Raw genomic sequence first — 17,724 nt, 5'->3', positions numbered from 1 at the left:
TGTTAGTTTTCAGCAATTTAGAAACCACCGAAAAGTGGCAAATGGCTGTTTGATGAAGTCTTCTGACTGCAAGAGAAAGCAGGCAAGCGTTAGCACACAGCAAAAGCAGGTACACAAGTTCTCTGAACACGGGGCCGAGCAAAGAGCAGAAACATCTCCAAAACACAGACGCACAATCCCAAACTGGAGGCTCCTCTGCTTCTAGCTACCCGACTCGTGTTTTTAAAGTTATTTTGATGCTTTTTTTGAAATCTGGATAGTGACAATTAAGAACAAATCAGGCTCATAGCAAATGCAAGCTCCTTTCAGAGCAATTCACGTCCCATATAATTTTGAACATTGGCTCTGATGGGACCTGTCAAGCTTCATATGCTATCAAGGAAGAAATTCACAGCTGTGGTGACACCATTTTCCTGAGAAGTTCCCAGGTTTTTAAATAATAATCTAGTTCTAGTTCTTCACAGGTCCAATAAATTTATTCAAGCACAGTGAAAGCCCAGTAGATGAAAGCAGGTTGCTCACCAGCACAGTTTTTGTTCTAGAGCTCCCCACAAAGAAAAAGTGATTCACAACAGCTCTAACAATTATGCAAACAGAAATCAAAAATCAGCATGCCCACAAAATAAGGATTAAAAAAAAAAAAAATAAAAGAAACCTGAAGACAACAGGAAGAAGCAGAGGTGAGAGTATATGAATGATCACTCAGAACAGATTATATTTAAATTGCAGTAAAAGTTAAATGCCTCCATTTCATTTAAAAACCAGCTGCAGATCTGCTTCTAGCTTAACGCATCATTTCTAGCAGTTAACATTACAACCTTGGCAGTCTTGTTCACTTTGTCCTGCAGCAATTTTTCAGTTGATGCCAATGCTTCCATTGCTTTCCAGTTTTTCTCCCGAAGGTCCTAATCATTTTTAGAAAGAATGATTTCAGTTCAGCCAATATTCAAACTGTTTCCGCTTTTAATTCAGAGATATATTTTGCATTACATTCCACCATTTGCATTTAAATGCTGGTTACTGCAAGATGATTTTGCCGGGTAAGATGACATACACTAGCAAAAACAAGTGTGATGTTCAAAGAGTTTGAATGAAAAGGGGAAAAAAATGCCAATTTCTGCCCAACCTGCCCCCATGTCCAAAACTGATCCAAGTGTTACTGCAGAGCGTATCGCTACAGCGACCCCACACTTTGACTGCACTTGTAAGAAGAAAGAGGGAAGTTTTCAAAAGTAGTGAGGAACACAGACACCAAACCACAGATTACACAACAGAGTGTTAGGCATGTCGCATTGCAGAACCCAGCATGGACCCGAGTATACATGGAGGTGTACACATTTATGCCCCTGATCTTGCCACCAGATCTAGCTACGTAGATCCTTGGGCCTCAGCCCAAACCTACTACGCCAGGGCTGATTTTATAAACACAAAGCTCAGGGCCTTGGTTTGCAGCATTTACCCACGCAGCGCTCTCCACTGTACCCAAAAAAAACTGGTCTGCTGCTCACCAGCCCTCCTGGGAGGTTTTGGGATTTCGCCAGTGGCGAGCACACCCCAGATCCGCGTGGAAACACCACCGTGCCGTGCTGCGCTCCTGCATCTTTCTTGGCGAGGTCATCAAACGTGTACTCCACAAGATGTCAACATGCAAGCTCAGTTAGGAGGCTGAGAGCTCTTAAGAGCCTCGCAGCTCTTATCTAGGAAGGATGGCGGGCCTTGTGGGGAGGAGATTACAGTGCTTGGGATTTATTTTAATTTTTTTTCCAACCCTCAGAGCAATCTGTTTTAGCAAAGGGCTATTTTTGAAAGGCTGTGGTTTTTTTAATTCACCACACAAAGTGGCATCCAAATCCTAGCGTCTACCTACACTAGTTTTACTTTACTACTTCTATTTGTCTGCTATCCTAAGGGCTGTTTCACAGGACATAAAAACAAGATTGGATAAAATTGCAATGCGGAAAGCTGGGACCTACAGCCGTGGTCTGCCTTTAGCAGCAGCCAGATTTCTGCCTGCACCACCAAGGGTACTTAGACCTTGCAGTTCCCCAGGAAACAGGCATGCATATGTTCTAACATTCCAGCTCATTTGTCTTCTGATACTACCCAGCCACTTTTCCCCTACTTTATTTCAGCTCTTAAGCAACACTACTTGCTCAAAAGCTCACATTCCCACTATTTCCCTTGTGCACCTTCCTTATATTGTCCCACTTTTAAGTAACAAACCTTATTGCACAGTATTAATCGGACTTTATAGACTATCAAGGAGACAGGTGAACTAAAACCCCTGTATTTTAACAACTTTCTTCCATGTAACTTAAAAGATGCTGTTCTCTTGCCCTACACAGGTAATGTATTACAAGGAGGTAACTTCACAGTTCTGTGATAGAAGATACAATCTTTACGTCCACCCACAACCAACCTGCGCTGCACCATCAGTGGCTGCTCTAAAGGAAGGCTCACCGTCCTTCACCTCCTTCAGGAGATCAGGATTAGTCACTCTTAGGAATGGGAAGAGCCAGGTCTGAGTGCCCTGAAGGTAATGCCTCCTCCCATGTCCACATACGAGGACCATAACTCTGTCAGAGCACAGCACCTTTCATCCTCCCACCCTCCCTCCCCAAACTCCCTCTTCTTCCCTTAGCAAAGGACGTGTTTCTGAACAGGACTAAGAAGGCTTGAATCCAAGTCTAAGAACTTGCTGCAGGATGTGTCCCCCAGCAAGTCTACTCCCTCTCATCAAATCAGCAACTTGTCAGAGAGCTGACAAAACTCTGAGCAGTAAAGTAAGGTATGCTTAGTCACCTCCCAAGAAAAGAGGAGAGGAGCATCCAGGGGACACAATAGGGCAGACAACTGTCAGAAACATGTTCTCAGCAGAATGCCTAGGGATCAAGGAGTGCTATGCACACAGGTTTGGTTGTTCTTTGGGGTTTGGGGAGTGGGGAGAAGAATTTCCTTACGTTGTTCTTTTTCCTCTGTTGCTCAAAAGCATTTCTCTGAGAGGTGAGCTCATTTTGGAGACTGGCGATTTCCTTCTCTTTCCCTGCAACCCTGAATTAGCAAAAAGAATCATAAACAAGTCAGGAGACATTTAAGAAATTTCAAGTGAAGCGCTGACACCCTTTCACATACACTAACTTGCCTTCCCTTCCAGCAACAGACTCTCTTTGAAAAGCCACTCTCGCTGACTTGGCAGTACCGCTTGCTTCCTACTGCTCTGTGAACTGCGGACTGCCAGAGCAAAGCCCATTGTAAAGCTGTTGTTTGCCTACAACAGGCATCTGCACACATTTATCGAGGCCATGGAAAGGCAACACATTAGACAAGGATAAGTCACCCAGCCCACGCTAGTACAACACCACAAAACAGACACTGCCTGCTGGATAAGAACATTCTTCTTCAAGCACCTAGTCCATAATTTAAGTCATTTAACTTGAAAGAAAAATAATTCAGCCAAAGATGCATGACAGTGGCAATTTGTGTAGCACAATATAAGCTGGTATGGCATTAGCTTCCACATAGTTCTTTAGTGCACTTCAGCTCTACGTTATAACACACTTTTACCCCTGAGATTTTCCCTGGGAAGAGATTTCCACCAGACAATTTTATAATATGAACCACACTCTACAAAGATGAAGTTCCAAGAAAAAAGCCTGTCACTTTTGCTTGAAACACCAACATTTAACTCTTCAGACATACAGCTGAGCTGGCATGCATTTAAAATTAATACAATCGTGGCTTGCTTACGTTGTGGGCACAACATATTGCAAGCACTGTCTGCAGAAGATCGCAGCTGAGGATTATTAGCATGAGCAGAATCTCTCATGTTAAAGTTTTATTAGATAGTAAAGATTTTTTTTTTTACTGGCCACTTCTTACACACTGATATTGTACATTTGGCATTTATTTAATCTTTGAAATTTCCTGAGCAATAAGTGAAATGAAGCACTTATCTATTGCATTCAACTTCTGGCAGTACTCACACTTGCAGAAGCTCCTCACTTTGGACAGCCAGAGATGCCTACAAACAGATCAGAAACTCATTAGGAGGAGATCAGCAGCAAAGACTGGTGCGGGGAGCATGATCAGCCTTGTTAACCAGGCACTGCTGCAACACTAAGCAGCTGCACTCTTGGCCTTTGAGGGAGTCCTTTGCAGCCTCCTTTGGCCAGAAGAACCCTGGGTGTGACACAGCGTGTAAAGACAGGGGTGGAAAGCTAGACAAGTACAGCAGGCGCAAGAGAGAGCACAAGGCTGCAAACTCACATGATCAAGGGAAGCAGGAACAGATAAGCAACAGCCAGAAAAGCTGGCTTAGTGCAATCCAATTCTGAAGCTGTCCCTGGATTTACATGGTCAATACAACTACTGGTTTTCCATGCCACCCATACAAGCTACCACCAACCCCTTTGACTTCACTCAGTAACACTGTAAATTGGAAGTTGTACCTGTTTGTAATTCTCCTGCTTTAATTCCTGAATTTGAAGCTTAAAATATTCATTTTCGTTTTGCACATCCTGTTGAAAGAAAAGAGGCAATATATACACATGTACACGCATAGATATACACTCACAATACATACACTCCTTACAACACAAGACACTTATATCAAAACTTCACCTGCAACTGTTTTACTTGGTTTGCAATTTCTCTCTCTTTTTCTTCCACTACAGCTTTTAACTTCTTCATTTGTTCTTCTTCCCCTTTCAACCTGCAGAGACGGTTTAGAAAGTAAGAAAAAGGGGTTAAAGTAAGAATTTATGCTAAAAAGGGACAGACACTCTAGCTGGAACAGTTTTCAGCAGCAGAAGATAAATATATTTTGTATGCTATATGTAATAATCAGCCAAAAGGAGAGCACACACACATGGAGAAGAAAGCATCGCGCTATGGCTCCAAACTGAGAAAGCTAACAAAACTACATGCCAGCTGCAACAACATGTATTACTAACACTTACCTGCTAAGAACTGGCCTGAAGCAAGCTAGTCATTTCACACATCAATCAGCAAATGCATTTAGTCATAGCTGATCTCAACAGCATTCAGAGATGAAGTGGGAGAGAAGCAACTCATCACCTGAGCAAAACCTGCAAGCCAGCTGGCTCTGAAGGTACCAGGGACAGTCTCCTAAAGGTGAGGCTGCTTTAGGTACTATGTACTGGCTATACAAGAGCTCTGCTGGAAGGGCAGCACGTTACAAGAGCTGCATTGAAAACAGAGCCCTTCTTGGCACAGTCTCATACAACCTTCCTCTGGCTTAGAGCAGCCAGACAAAGCAGAGTCAAAACAGAGGAAAGTCTGGCAGCATTTCTCCATAAAACAGGAGCTGGAGAATTGGCTATTGCATCTCAGACTGAAAACGGTAAACTGTATCTGTTCATTGCTTTTATCAACTCAGCCACAGGCACTTAAATCCACACTCTTTTAAACATGCTAAACAGAAGGAGAAATTATCACTAGACACAAGACGTAGCAGCAATTTCACTAGTTAGTAGAGCCCTGGGCGATTATTCACTTTCACAAAGTGAATGAGCGCTACTACTTATGCACACCAGGCAGGGACGCCAGACACTTGCTATTATACCCAGTAGCAGACGTGCTGGCTGGTGCACGTCCATCAGCACTAACAGCTTATTTTAGCAAAGCCCATAAAATTCTTGAAACCGATTCATACATTCCAATTTAAGATAAATGCCAGCACTGAATGCGTATTATCAGCAAGCACTTGAGAAACTGCTACAAAGCATACTCACAGGCTCTCCAGGTCCTGGACTTGGGATGCAGCAGGTACCTGAAAAAGTAATTCCCAACCTCATTTTGATGGCACAGTAAAGCTTTCAAATTAACAGCAACTCTTTGCATGAGCAGGGACACCACACAGCTTGCAAGATACTTGTCAAAGTAATACCAGGAATTTTGCATCAGACATTACTCCAAGAATATCTAAACACATAATGGATTTCAGAAGCACAGCTTACTACAAGCATCTCAAACTTCACACCACCCAATTTCTCTCCATTCCACCTTTCCCCTGGGATAAATGCCTGTCTAGACAGCCACCCAAAATAAGAGTGCAACTCAGCTTCTCCCCTTTATCGCTGACAAAAATCCAAACTGAGCTAGAATACCACCTTATTGGAAAAATTCTTCCATTAAGTAACACTTGGCTTCAAGGATGTCCCATTGCCTGTTCAAGTCCACTGCAGGAAATCAAAAGCCAAAATATTCCAGCCAGTTGCAACTTCTGCAACAGGTAAAGGCAGGAAGGAATCATAGCAAAGCCTGACCACTTCAAGAGGAGCTGCTATGTTCAGTTACACCAAGAGTCTTCCATGACCATAGCCCTACAGCAATGCCACTTCAGTCTGGCAAGGAGGTACCTACAACACAGCTATGATTCTGTTTATGAGCTTCAAAGTTTTCAGACCACCAAAGCTACTTGTTATGCATAGTACCACCCAGGTTAAAGAAAAGCTCTCAGAACTTGTTATCCATGTAAAACCTGTTTTGGATGAACACGGTTGAACTAGTGGGCTTTCTGCACTGTAGACTACCAGTTTAGTCAAGTAGGATTTAAAATAGCTCTGTAGGTTGAAGCCAATGCAAACCATTTGTGAGAGGTAAAGAACAAAAACATCATCTCCCAGTCCAACTGAGCAGCTCTCCCAAACCACAGCCACTCTGCACGCCATACCTGTTGGAGCTGTTGCAGGTTCTGTTGTTCTAACTCCTGAACTTTAGTGGTTAATTGTGCAATTGTATCCTTCTGACCCTTTGGACAAAAAAGGCAAGTTTAGAAGTGCAAACATAACTTTTAAACAGCCAGAAATACTGCAGAATAACTTCTTTCCCTTTAGAATACCAAGGAAGCTTACCTGCAGCCATTCTCCTTTCTTAACAATCTCTTTCTCCTTCTCTTCCAATAAGGCCTCCATGGTTTTCACCTGCTTTTCCTTCCCCTTCAACCTATACCATTAAACACATATAGACACACAGTATAAACCCTTGCTCTTTTATCCATCTGAAAAAAAAGACATCCTGTGCTTTGCAGCACGTAACAAAAGCAGCATATGTGATCAAAGGCACAAACACAATTCACCCGCTAAAAATCAATGTGTGAACACTTCCACTTCAGTCTGGCTTAGCAAGAGATGCCCTTGATCAATGGTACTGCTCATTAAGTGAAAGCAGACAAGTTCTGCACCAACATATATTGCAGAGATTTCACACATGTGCTCTCCTCATCTAAAAATACTTCCTTCCTCCTCACCAGTTGGGGACATGAGGGACTGACAACCATGGTGGCTCAATTCTCACTTGTCCACCCAGTTACAGCACAGGTACTACCAAAGTAAGTTTGCCGTAGTGCCTTGCCTACATCCTTCCATCCTGACTTGAATTTAATCCTTTGTAGTTTAATTGGGGCTCATGAAGCCATGCAGCACTTCACCTTGTTCGCCGTCTCAGACAGGACCGGGTATTTCTAATAAGGACAGAGGTCTACTAAGACCAGTGTTAACAACCTGGATCACTTCAAGCAAAGCGCAGACACCAGGCAAGAACATTTTAACTTAAAACAGACTGGAGCACTGAAGTGAGGGGTGCACAGGGCACATCAGACATGTTAACAACTGTACTTACAGAGTCTGAAGTTCTTTGACTTGTGATGTAATCGACACCTAAAGCAAATAAACAGTACTTCAGTTCAATGCACATGGAAAAGACACATAAATGCTATAAACTGCTCTAGGGAGAAACGGGGGAAAAAGCCATTAGACATTATTAAACCAGGCGCTATTTGTTACAGTTACGTAAGCGTAAACATGCTTTTTTTTTTTCCTGGGAAAATAAATTATGAGAAGCCAAGTGTCTCCACTATTTACTTTCTCCACATTTAAAATGTGACTTCCAGAGCAGAAAAAAAACCAGTGCAAATGGGAACACAAGCAGGCCCACTGAAGCACCCTTCCACCACAAGAGACAAAGGAACAAGCAGACACTGATGATGACAACCATCTCACTAGCAACTGCAGCTCAAATCAGAGATACCATCCCTGGTCATTTAGACCTTTGCACAAGCAAGCGCTTTTTAAATGCTCTGTACAATGCCAGCACTCCCTTAAATTCCCATTCTAAGGCTGAACATGGATTGAAGAAACAAGAGTTAGTGGGAGTATTTCCTTTGAATTTTGTTTAAATGCCTGACAGCACCTATCTGTGTAGATACTGGCTGTCCAAACAGGTAGCTTAGTTTAGTCCTCTACCACAACATGGCAGGAGTTTCAGACGTTCCCAAAAACCTCTATTCTGCTTGCAGGAGACCAAAAGGTGCATAATACACCACCTTTGGAGCAAGCATCCCTCATATGTAGTTTTCCAGAGATAGCAACTCTAAACTGCATTTTGTTCTGGGCCCTGTGTCAGTTCCAGGGAAGGAAACACACACAAATAATTCTGTCAGTTCCTGGGAATTTGCTTTGGAGGAAAAGCCCAAGACAGAAACACATTCTATGAAGCTTTGCCTAAAAAGGACAAAACTTTAAGGAAAAAAGAAAAGGCGGCGACATGTTGGAATGTAGCTAGAAAGACTGAAAAAAGTGCAGACCAAAACAAAAAAAACCCACACACAACAAACCACCCCCACACCCCACACAAACAAGCAAGCAAACTTCCTGACAGCACGATGGATTAAGCTGCCTGCAGAATGGGCTCCCTAAGGTAACACGGGTTCCCGTTGTTTTGGATGCTAGACAGCAAGCATGCCAAAAAAAGCCAATACTCCTCCATTTCTGCATTCCTGATAGCTAGAGTAAAACTTACTCTGCCAAGATAGGCTTTCTTTGGACACTGGAAAGAAAACAGCCTTAGGTTTACCTGGAAACCAGCTACTGTTTGGGCCCATAGTATTGTTCTAGCAACACAGAAAGGTCAACAAAAGGAGAAGCACCTTCAGCACTCAAAATTTCCGAGTTGCCAGCCTCAAAGGATGTCCCAGGGTTTCATGTTTACTACAGGGACAGCCCAGCCAGAGCTAATGCTACAATGCTTTAAGTTATAGCAATTCTTGCCAAATTTCATACCAGAAGTCCAAAAACCTCGGGCATCCAGAAGAATGTGGTTTCTGAAGAACAGCAGTAGTTATACTACATATTTACAGCTTTATATCCAAGAGTAGCGTAGCTGTACCATTAAAAAGTTCCCTTACCCAATGACATTCACCAGTGAAAGAAAACACACTACAACAGAAATGAGTGAGCAGTGCATCCAAGGCAAGGCTGTTTCACACTTCTGGCACTAAGATATTTTACCTGTTTTTCCATCTCAAGCTGGGAATTTCCTATTTCTTCTTTCAGAGCCTCTATTTCCTGTGTCAAAGCCTTTTCAATGACAAAACAGACAGGATTGGACAATGGAAACACAAAAACGCCACAAAAACGGATGCTACAAATTCATCACTATAGAATGCCATGCAGTAACAAATAAATGGTAGTCAGTGGCATAAACACAGAAAGGAAGATAGGTATTGCAGAGATAAGATACCTGAACAGTCTTCTCCTTGCTTGCTACTTTAAGGATTTCAGCTTGTAGCAGTTCTTCCACTGATTTTATTTTTCCATCCTTCTCATGGATCCTTAAAAAGAGTTAGAGGAACAACATTAGCTGGATGAACAAATGCGCTACTTGAGCAAATACACAAGCTTTGCTTCTGCTATCACATCACATCGCCAGCCTCTGGGATCCACAGTGGGACCAAGAAGGAAAAACAAATAGGAGGAATAAGATCGGGAATAGTGCAAAACAAGCTGGCTTTATGTAACCAGTAGTTCACATACTAAATAGATACTATTACTGTCTAAAAATACAAATTAAGGTATCAATAGTCCCTGAAATGACACACACTTAACTTCAGCCTTCATTGGACACTCCAGCAAGAAGTATTTATCAACTTCAAATAGACACACAGAGTGAACAAGCTCACTCCTTTTAGAGTGCTAGTGAAGAGAAACAATTATCTGACAATTCAGTGCAATTCCTTGTCTAGTCAAAGTTAGGCTTATGAAGTTATTAGCAGAGAAGCGACTGGATTTGCAAAAGGTATTGATCTAACATGATGTGTTTCCAAAGTGATAACGCTTCCTGCCACACACACACTTCACCCAGTTAAAAGCATATCATTTCAGGGAAGCAAAACACTTGTAGTCATGGAATAAAGACAGACAGAAGTAACAATCAAAAATGAAATCTATGCAGTAACTTACACTTTCTGGAGTTCTTCCACCAGTGATTGGAAGGAAACCTGTTCAAAACAGAGCTTCAACTTAGAAAAACAGAAGAGAGCAAAACAATCTGCAAGTGTTGAGGGGTAAGGAGTAGAGAGCTTGAGCACTCTGGCACTGGGTGAACTACATAGCAGCCTAACAATTTTATCTATCTGGCTGCTCCAGAGAAAATGAGCTGTTGGTCTCCAGTTCCTGGCAAACCAATAATACCAAGTCTGCTGCAAGTTCCCAGAAAACAAAAGCAAACCCACACCACCTTTACCAGGAGAGGCTGAGGTTCAGGACCAGCATTTGATCAGCTAACCTTTTCATACCAGCACTAACGTACACCTCTCCATAGTTACTGTGCTTCTCCCCTCCCATAAGTGATTTTCTAGAAACTAAGTGGCCTCCTGAGCTATGCAAGCAGAGCTGGATGTCAAGGAAAGGCACTTCCCGATTGGCACCACGTGTACATCAAAAATGATAATGCTGTGACAGTGTCACTGGACAGAGACAAACAGAAAGGGGCTCAGTCACACCTGCACAAGGGTGGATTAACATTAGAAAGCTCGAATATGCATAATGAAGCTGATGCAGTCCGAGCTGCCTACTAGCCATGCTTGCTGCACTAGGCTTTTAGAAAAAAAGCAACTCACAGCCATTTCAGCGTGTGGCAAACTCAAATCAAGCCAGAAAAGCCACTGAATTTGAACCTTTGTATCTGCCACGTTTCTGACACTTATGCAAAGGAAGTATTTAACAGAAGTATCAGCTTCCAGACCAATGCTGGAAGAAAACAGGATGCTTTGCCAACAGGCTTCAAAGACATCTTCACCTTTTTCCCTTGACTTTTGCAACCACAGCAAGATTCTTTTAGATTTAGTTTAGGTGTAATAAAAGTTTTAGATGAAAAGTACTACCTGCTCTGATTGCTGAATTTGCAGACTTTGAAGTTCTTTTCTCAAGGATGAATTTTCCGTTCGCAGTGCCTTTGAAAGCAGACACACAGATAATGAAAGACTCATTTGTTGGGGGAAAAAGTGTTAAGCTTGATGGAAAAGTAATTTCTTTTAGAACAAGCGACTTTGAAAGTCTGAAAGAGACCCCCTCTGCAGCAGTTGGAGCCAAAGTATTCAGTGAACTAATTACTCATTACAGACAACTCAGAGTAGACTTCAATCTATAGGAAGCTAGAGTCCAGGGAAGCATCAAGGTTATGTGCTCACATCTTGGCTGTTTAGTAACCTGTTTGCTAGTGCGCAACTCCTCCCCAGCAGAGGGATGTCAGCAATGCACCTGGAATTTATGGACATTAAGAAAGTAAGCATTGTCTTGGCTATGTCCAGGTAGACAGGACACAGCTTTCCAGCAAAACCCAGCTGAAAACACACAGGGATTTTTGTACTGGCTTTCCAGACTTCTCATCACTAGCTTCTTTATAAACAGAACAGAAAGGAAATACCTTTAGCATCATCCCAGAAGTATCACTAGTTCATAATCCATTTAACCCTTCAGATTACCAACTAAGCAAAAGAATGCAAGAGTCTCATACTGCCAAGCTGTTACAAAACACCCTTTCCTACGGACAGATTTGTTGCAATTAGGCCAAACATACAGCTCTGGAGTTATACTGGAAATATATTCACTATATTCCAAAACACACCATGTATACATCCTAGCAAAACCTGCTCTAGACTAAGCAGAGAGAAGCACTTACTGTACACCATCAATGCTCATGCTTAGTCTATCTTACCAAAAAGGCTTTAACCTTGTCTCCATGAGATGCTTTTCCTATTCAAAGGGAATGATCTCAGACTGCACTATGAGCACTCAAACATACACTTTGCACAAGAGCACTTAATGTCTACTTCCCCATAAAAAGATAATGAGAGATTTTACCTTCAGCTCCTCCTCTTTATTAGCCACCTGTATGAGTCCTGCTTCAAGCAACTCTTCAACTGTCTTGATTTTATCATCCCTCTCTCTCATGCTGAGGAGTCAAAAGTGAGTATTAGGAAAAAGAGTTAATCTTTGAAGGCAGTTTAGCTATCAACAGTAACCTTGCTGCCTACAAAACTCGATCTGTATTTTAGCCTCCAATTCAAAAGAGAAAAGTTTCTTACCTTCTTTCCATCTGCTCTAACAAGTCTTTGTTTGCCTATAAAAAAACCACAATAGGGTGATCATTAATTGGATCAATAATGGTTTGGGATTTTAAAAACAGAAATAACTGGAGAGCATCAACTTAACCAAAAGCTTAGTTACCACACTAATCCAAAAGGGGAAATAAAGTAGGGGGAGAATGTCCTCATGGCATATATGTCTAATATTGATGCTGGAAAGATGTCAGTCTTTCAGGGGAGGTACAGATCCAGGCCAAATGCCTTGATAATTTTACACCAATGGACTACAGGAATTCTGGCAACAAGATGCTGTGGGACACAGGATCCCAGTGGTTCTAGGGAGTTTCAAGCATGCCAAGCACTGTGCGCCATCTAATACATAGCAGCCAGCTCAGTACCTGAAAAATCTGCCTCTTTTGAGCATTTATCAAAACCACAAGCTCCACCTGAAGCTCACTCAGCAGAACGTTTATGGTTTCTCAACACCACCACATTGTGAGAGACCACATGAGAAACATAAGCCAGCTACCAAGAAAAATCAGCCCCACTATTCCAGACAGGACACCAAATCAGCCAGACCCAGGGGAATAAGGCTGCAAATCTGTTTCTCTGCCAGAAGAAAGGGAGCTGCTCGCTAACAGACACCAGTGAAGAAAAGGAAGCAAGTTTCCTGTCCTGCAAGTCTTTTTCCAGTATCTCAGGAAGTTCTCTCATGCCACAACGGTACAAAGTCGGGGGTGTTCACAAGAGCTCTCCCAGGCAACACTCGCAAAGGAGATGGGGCTGAGCAACACAACAGCTTTGAACCCACAGCATCCTGTGTGAGGACCAGTCAGACTGGCTGCAGCAGGTGTGCCATGGGCCAGAATATAGAAGATGAGGGACAAAAGATATCATAATATAAACAGTTTTCCCATTCCATTCTTTGGTTACTACTGGTTTGAGAATTCGTTCCAGGATGGAAGAAAACAAGTAGGTTAAAGATCTTACTCTGGTCTCTCCACAGCCCAGTAAGAGCCCTCTCCCCTGGAAGGGCTAGTTGTGCATGGGATTTTATTATTCCAGAAAATTGCCAATAAAACTGGGAGAGGTTGCAGAAATAAGTTCTTGCTTGTGTTAAGCTAGCATTCTTCAGGGGAGAAAAAAAGTCACATTTTATTTGGACACTCTTGACTAGGTCTAGAAGACATTCACAACTGCCTTACTTGAACCCTCCATGGAAGAGTAAATACCTAAAAAGCAACAGACTTTGACACCAACCAGCTCAGCCTAGGTCCAGCTTAAGAAAAAAAATACTTAAGAAGTTAAAAAGAACAGAAGACATTCAATACAACCTCAGCAAACACTGGCTATACCTGCTCAGACAGGAGAGTCTGCAGCTTCTGAACTTCAGCTTGCAGAGTTGCGTTTTGATCCTTGAGAACCTGGAAAGAAATTTAAACATTTTATCAGTTCAGAACTGCAAACCCTAACTACAGCATTTTCATAATGGCAATAAGGTAATTAAATAGCACAGAAATCGTTAAAGTGAGTTCTTTGGAAGCTGCAAGACTACAAACAGCCCTTTCCCTTTCTTGCTTGCTTTGTATTAATACCTTTGTCCTTATGTTCCCATGAGAAATTCAGCCGTTACCATCTTTATTCCCTGGCAGAAACACAGTACCAAGTGTGAGAGTCAAGAGAAACTGCGTTTTCCTCCTAATGCAGTACCAGCATCATGTCAAGATTTGATAGCTGCCTCTTACAAAACACTCATCTGGCGAAGCAAATGGTCTAGGATCACCTCTCTAGTTCTCTTCAGCTGCCTTATCACTGAGGATGCATGGCAAGGAACTGGCAGTCCAGCAGCAGAGAGGTTTGCGCAGCTCCCACACTTTGGTCCAACTACAGACTGGAAAGAGGTGTACTGGGAAAACAAACAGCCATACCACAGACCTTGCCCCCCCTCCACTCTTTCTGCTCCATACAGCAGACACAGCAGCCCTCAGCAGACAGGCTGCCTGTCTGGATTCCTCAGATGTATTTTAAAATCCTCCTCTTTTATTGTTTTTTGCTTTACAAAGTCTTTAAAAAAAAAAAAAAAAAAAAAAGACTTGCTTGATGCTTTACAACAGTAAAAAGCAGGACACATGATCTGTGCTTCAGACCCAAAGCCTTACAGGGACAACACAAGCAGGAAGGGACAGCAATGGCAAGGATTAAAAGAATTGCTCTGTTTTGAACCTGGCTTTTCCCTCTTTCATGTGCATGGGGAAAAAAATAGCAGCACTTCCTCAGGTGGAAGCATTTAGTATAGAGCTGGTCTGGCTTACATTTGGGATCAAAGACAGGAGGAAAAAAAGACTAGAAGGGCACGTAATATTCATACTGAGAGCACACTATGGATTTCCACAGTTTCACAGTGATGACAATCTGCGTTCAGTTCTCTATTCACTTCCTAAGAACTGCTAGAATTGCCTCCAGATTATTTTTGCCACTACTTAGCACTGAGTTGATTTCAGCACATAACCATCCACAACACCTCTAAGGCCTTTTTCCTGGGTAAGAGTTACTACAGAAACCATCACACTAAAGGAAGTTCAGATTATTCCTCCTCGTATTCATCTTCACAACTTCACCTGCCATTTTAAAATGTTCCACCATGCTGAATTTGAGACTTGCCGACTTACTCAAGCCTGCCACCTCTTCCCACTCCCCTTTCCAGACCGTTTATGCACCCATTACCCAGCACACACTTCACTGAAGATTCAGTCAACAGCTTTATTACAAAAATCAACTGATGCTGTACTTTGTTTCCTATTCCATTAATCGAGCAAACTTTTTCCCCCTTATTCTCTGACAGCTTAGAGAAACTACAGAGCCTTGCGAGGGAGTCTCATCAAAACCTCTTTGAAAGTGCCACTTCAATACATGAATCAAGTTTACTACTTGCTTGCTAACACTTTCAAAGAGCTCCAGGAGACACATGAGACGTGGCTTCCTCTACAAAAGCATGCTGCCTCTGCCACTACACACCCACTCTGTTCCTCACTAGTAAACCTACCAACTCGACCTTATGAGATTCAGAATGAGGGACTTTTCACCAGAAACATCAGAAAAGCAGCAGTACCCATCATGGGGTTTAAAGGAATTAGAAAGGTGGAGTCAAAAAGATGGAGTCATCACCCTTCTTGGGAAGCAGGTCTATTTCTATCACCTAAAGTTCAGAAGAAAAAGTCTAAGGTGGCAGAGGGCAAGGAGGAGTTAAGTTGCTCTCTGCACACACCATCTAGAAACAAGTATCAGCTTTGCTGTGCAGACCCCAGATGTCAGAACCAAAAGCTTCAGCAATTTAGCTGCAGCCTTGTGAGAAACAATTTGGAAGATGACAGGAGAAAAATAAGCATTTTTACACCATGATAATCCAAGCAACAAAGGCTCACACCAGGGCCTTGAAAGTCATATTAGAAGGTGGAACACAGGAAAACCATAATAGCTTTTACTGAGCAATCTCCTCTTCCAGATTTCAAAAGACCTCACTCTTTACAACTGCAGACACTGCACTTAACTTGCATTACCCCATCTCTTACTCTGCTGCACAGTTTGTTGCTACTACTGTGACATCCCACATTGCTATTGCCTTGCAAACAGAATTACTGTAATTTACCTTAACACCCGAAAGTCAGTTCTATTTTACAAATCAACATGCAATTGTATGAACTGTTTTGCAACCTCTGAATTCTGGAAAACTTACTGTAAATAAGCACAAGAATAGCTATTCTGTAACTTACCTTAAATTCTTCTTTTGTGTTTGAAATCTGAGCAAGTTCTTCTCGAAGCTGATCTTCAAGAGTTCTTATTTTGTCATCTTTGATGTGAATGCTGAGACATAGCAGAACAGTTAAATATGTTTCCTCATCCAAGTCTTACAAAAAGCATTGATTCAGAAGAACATAAAAGACTGACAAACATTGTTTATCAAATCCCAGAGCTATTTACCTTTTCTGCATCCTTTCCAGCTCATGTGCAGCAGCAGCCTAGATATAAAGAGGATTAACAAAGACTTAGGATACATCACATGATTCAATCAACGTTTCATTCCACAATATTAAAAAGCTAGAACAAGTCATTTGGCCTCTCAGCACATGACTCGCCAGCAAGAGTGAAAGGGGTAAGCTTGTCTTCAGACACTTTTAAAACACCAATATATACCAGGCAAGCATGTAATTATGCAAAGGGAAGCTGATCTGAAGGAGATTCATTTGACAACCAGGATTATCTCTAATTAAACACTTCATTTCCACCTCTGTAACTAACAGGCCACACAGCAGTAACAGAGGGACAGCATTTTGTTTGGTTCTAAAAAGATATCTATGGCGAGGCAGGGGGGATGTGCTCTTGGGGTTTTTTAGAGGGATGCTTATGACCTTTTTATGCAAATCCCAGGACTGCATATTCAAGCACAGTTGTGTTCACTCCTGTAAAGTGTCCTGCACTCTGCATGCCTGCAAATCTAAACCAACCGAGCAAATCACTTCAGTAACGTGGATATCCAAGAAAGAAAGATTTTGCTGATGAAGGAAGGGTAAGAAGTAGGCCTCCCACCAGCTATAAGAACTCCAGGGCACGTATTAACCTCAGTAGCCTCATACCTTTAATGTGCTTAAGCACAGCTCACTTAAAGTCAACAGATCTGCATTTGCATTTATGACAGAATAGGTATTGGGAAGAGAGTAAAATTAAATATTTAATGTAACAATTATTTTACCTGTTCATTTGTCAGAGCCTGTAACTTCTGTACTTCTGATTTCAGGGATAGGTTCATATTCTGTAAAACCTGAAGGAAGGAGAAAAAGAAACGTATTTGCACTTTGCACATAGACAGTATTTCAGGCAAGTTAACTCACCAGCACAAAGTATTTCAAGTTACTTTTTGAAGGACTCTAGAGGTAATAGTAAGGAAAAACCTCAAGCTTTCTTATCAACAGCTTCCCAGCATCAAGTATTGGCCTTGGCTAGAAGAGCAAAATCAGCAGACTTGTAGCTGAAAGAGCTGGTTTTAGACCCAAAGGCAGCAGCCTTGTGGGCTTCGTTTTGTACACACAGCCAACAAGCCTCTCCCTGTATCAGCTGGCATTTACACATGATTTTATTATACCTTGAGCTCTTCCTCTTTGCTGGTTAAGTTGGCATGTTCATTGCCTAACGAGTCCTCCATCTGCTTTATTTGTTTGTCCTTTTCCGCAATCCTGCACAAATGAGAAACGATGACCTATCAGTACTAAAAGGTCTTGGATGGAAATGGTACATGAAACATCAGGCTAAACACAAAATACATGCTGGCCGTTAAGTCCAGCTCC

At 42.1% G+C, this 17,724-nt stretch overlaps 1 protein-coding gene across 12 annotated transcripts in view; it reads right to left on the bottom strand.

The window, feature by feature from the left end:
- The window catches only part of KTN1 (kinectin 1), a 78,816-nt gene that overhangs the window by 15,704 nt on the left and 45,388 nt on the right, over positions 1-17,724 (bottom strand). For 6 of the 12 annotated variants that reach the window (XM_075029524.1, XM_075029529.1, XM_075029526.1 and 3 more), the window contains 20 exons: positions 17,523-17,613; positions 17,133-17,201; positions 16,364-16,401; positions 16,156-16,246; positions 13,741-13,809; positions 12,386-12,420; positions 12,162-12,252; positions 11,183-11,251; positions 10,260-10,297; positions 9,541-9,631; positions 9,309-9,377; positions 7,642-7,679; positions 6,876-6,966; positions 6,695-6,772; positions 5,754-5,791; positions 4,621-4,711; positions 4,449-4,517; positions 3,984-4,021; positions 2,961-3,051; positions 819-905 (listed from right to left, as the gene is read on the bottom strand). In XM_075029524.1, coding sequence (XP_074885625.1) covers positions 819-905; positions 2,961-3,051; positions 3,984-4,021; positions 4,449-4,517; positions 4,621-4,711; positions 5,754-5,791; positions 6,695-6,772; positions 6,876-6,966; positions 7,642-7,679; positions 9,309-9,377; positions 9,541-9,631; positions 10,260-10,297; positions 11,183-11,251; positions 12,162-12,252; positions 12,386-12,420; positions 13,741-13,809; positions 16,156-16,246; positions 16,364-16,401; positions 17,133-17,201; positions 17,523-17,613 — 1,372 coding nt within the window. The remainder of the gene's footprint in view (positions 1-818; positions 906-2,960; positions 3,052-3,983; positions 4,022-4,448; positions 4,518-4,620; positions 4,712-5,753; positions 5,792-6,694; positions 6,773-6,875; positions 6,967-7,641; positions 7,680-9,308; positions 9,378-9,540; positions 9,632-10,259; positions 10,298-11,182; positions 11,252-12,161; positions 12,253-12,385; positions 12,421-13,740; positions 13,810-16,155; positions 16,247-16,363; positions 16,402-17,132; positions 17,202-17,522; positions 17,614-17,724) is intronic. The other 6 variants (XM_075029530.1, XM_075029532.1, XM_075029527.1 and 3 more) reach the window with 3 other exon arrangements.

This window comes from Buteo buteo, chromosome 6 (assembly GCF_964188355.1).
Source record: "Buteo buteo chromosome 6, bButBut1.hap1.1, whole genome shotgun sequence".
Classification (NCBI taxonomy): Eukaryota; Metazoa; Chordata; class Aves; order Accipitriformes; family Accipitridae; genus Buteo; species Buteo buteo.
The sequence above is the reverse complement of the archived record's forward strand: the minus strand, read 5'-3'. Positions and strand labels throughout refer to the sequence as shown.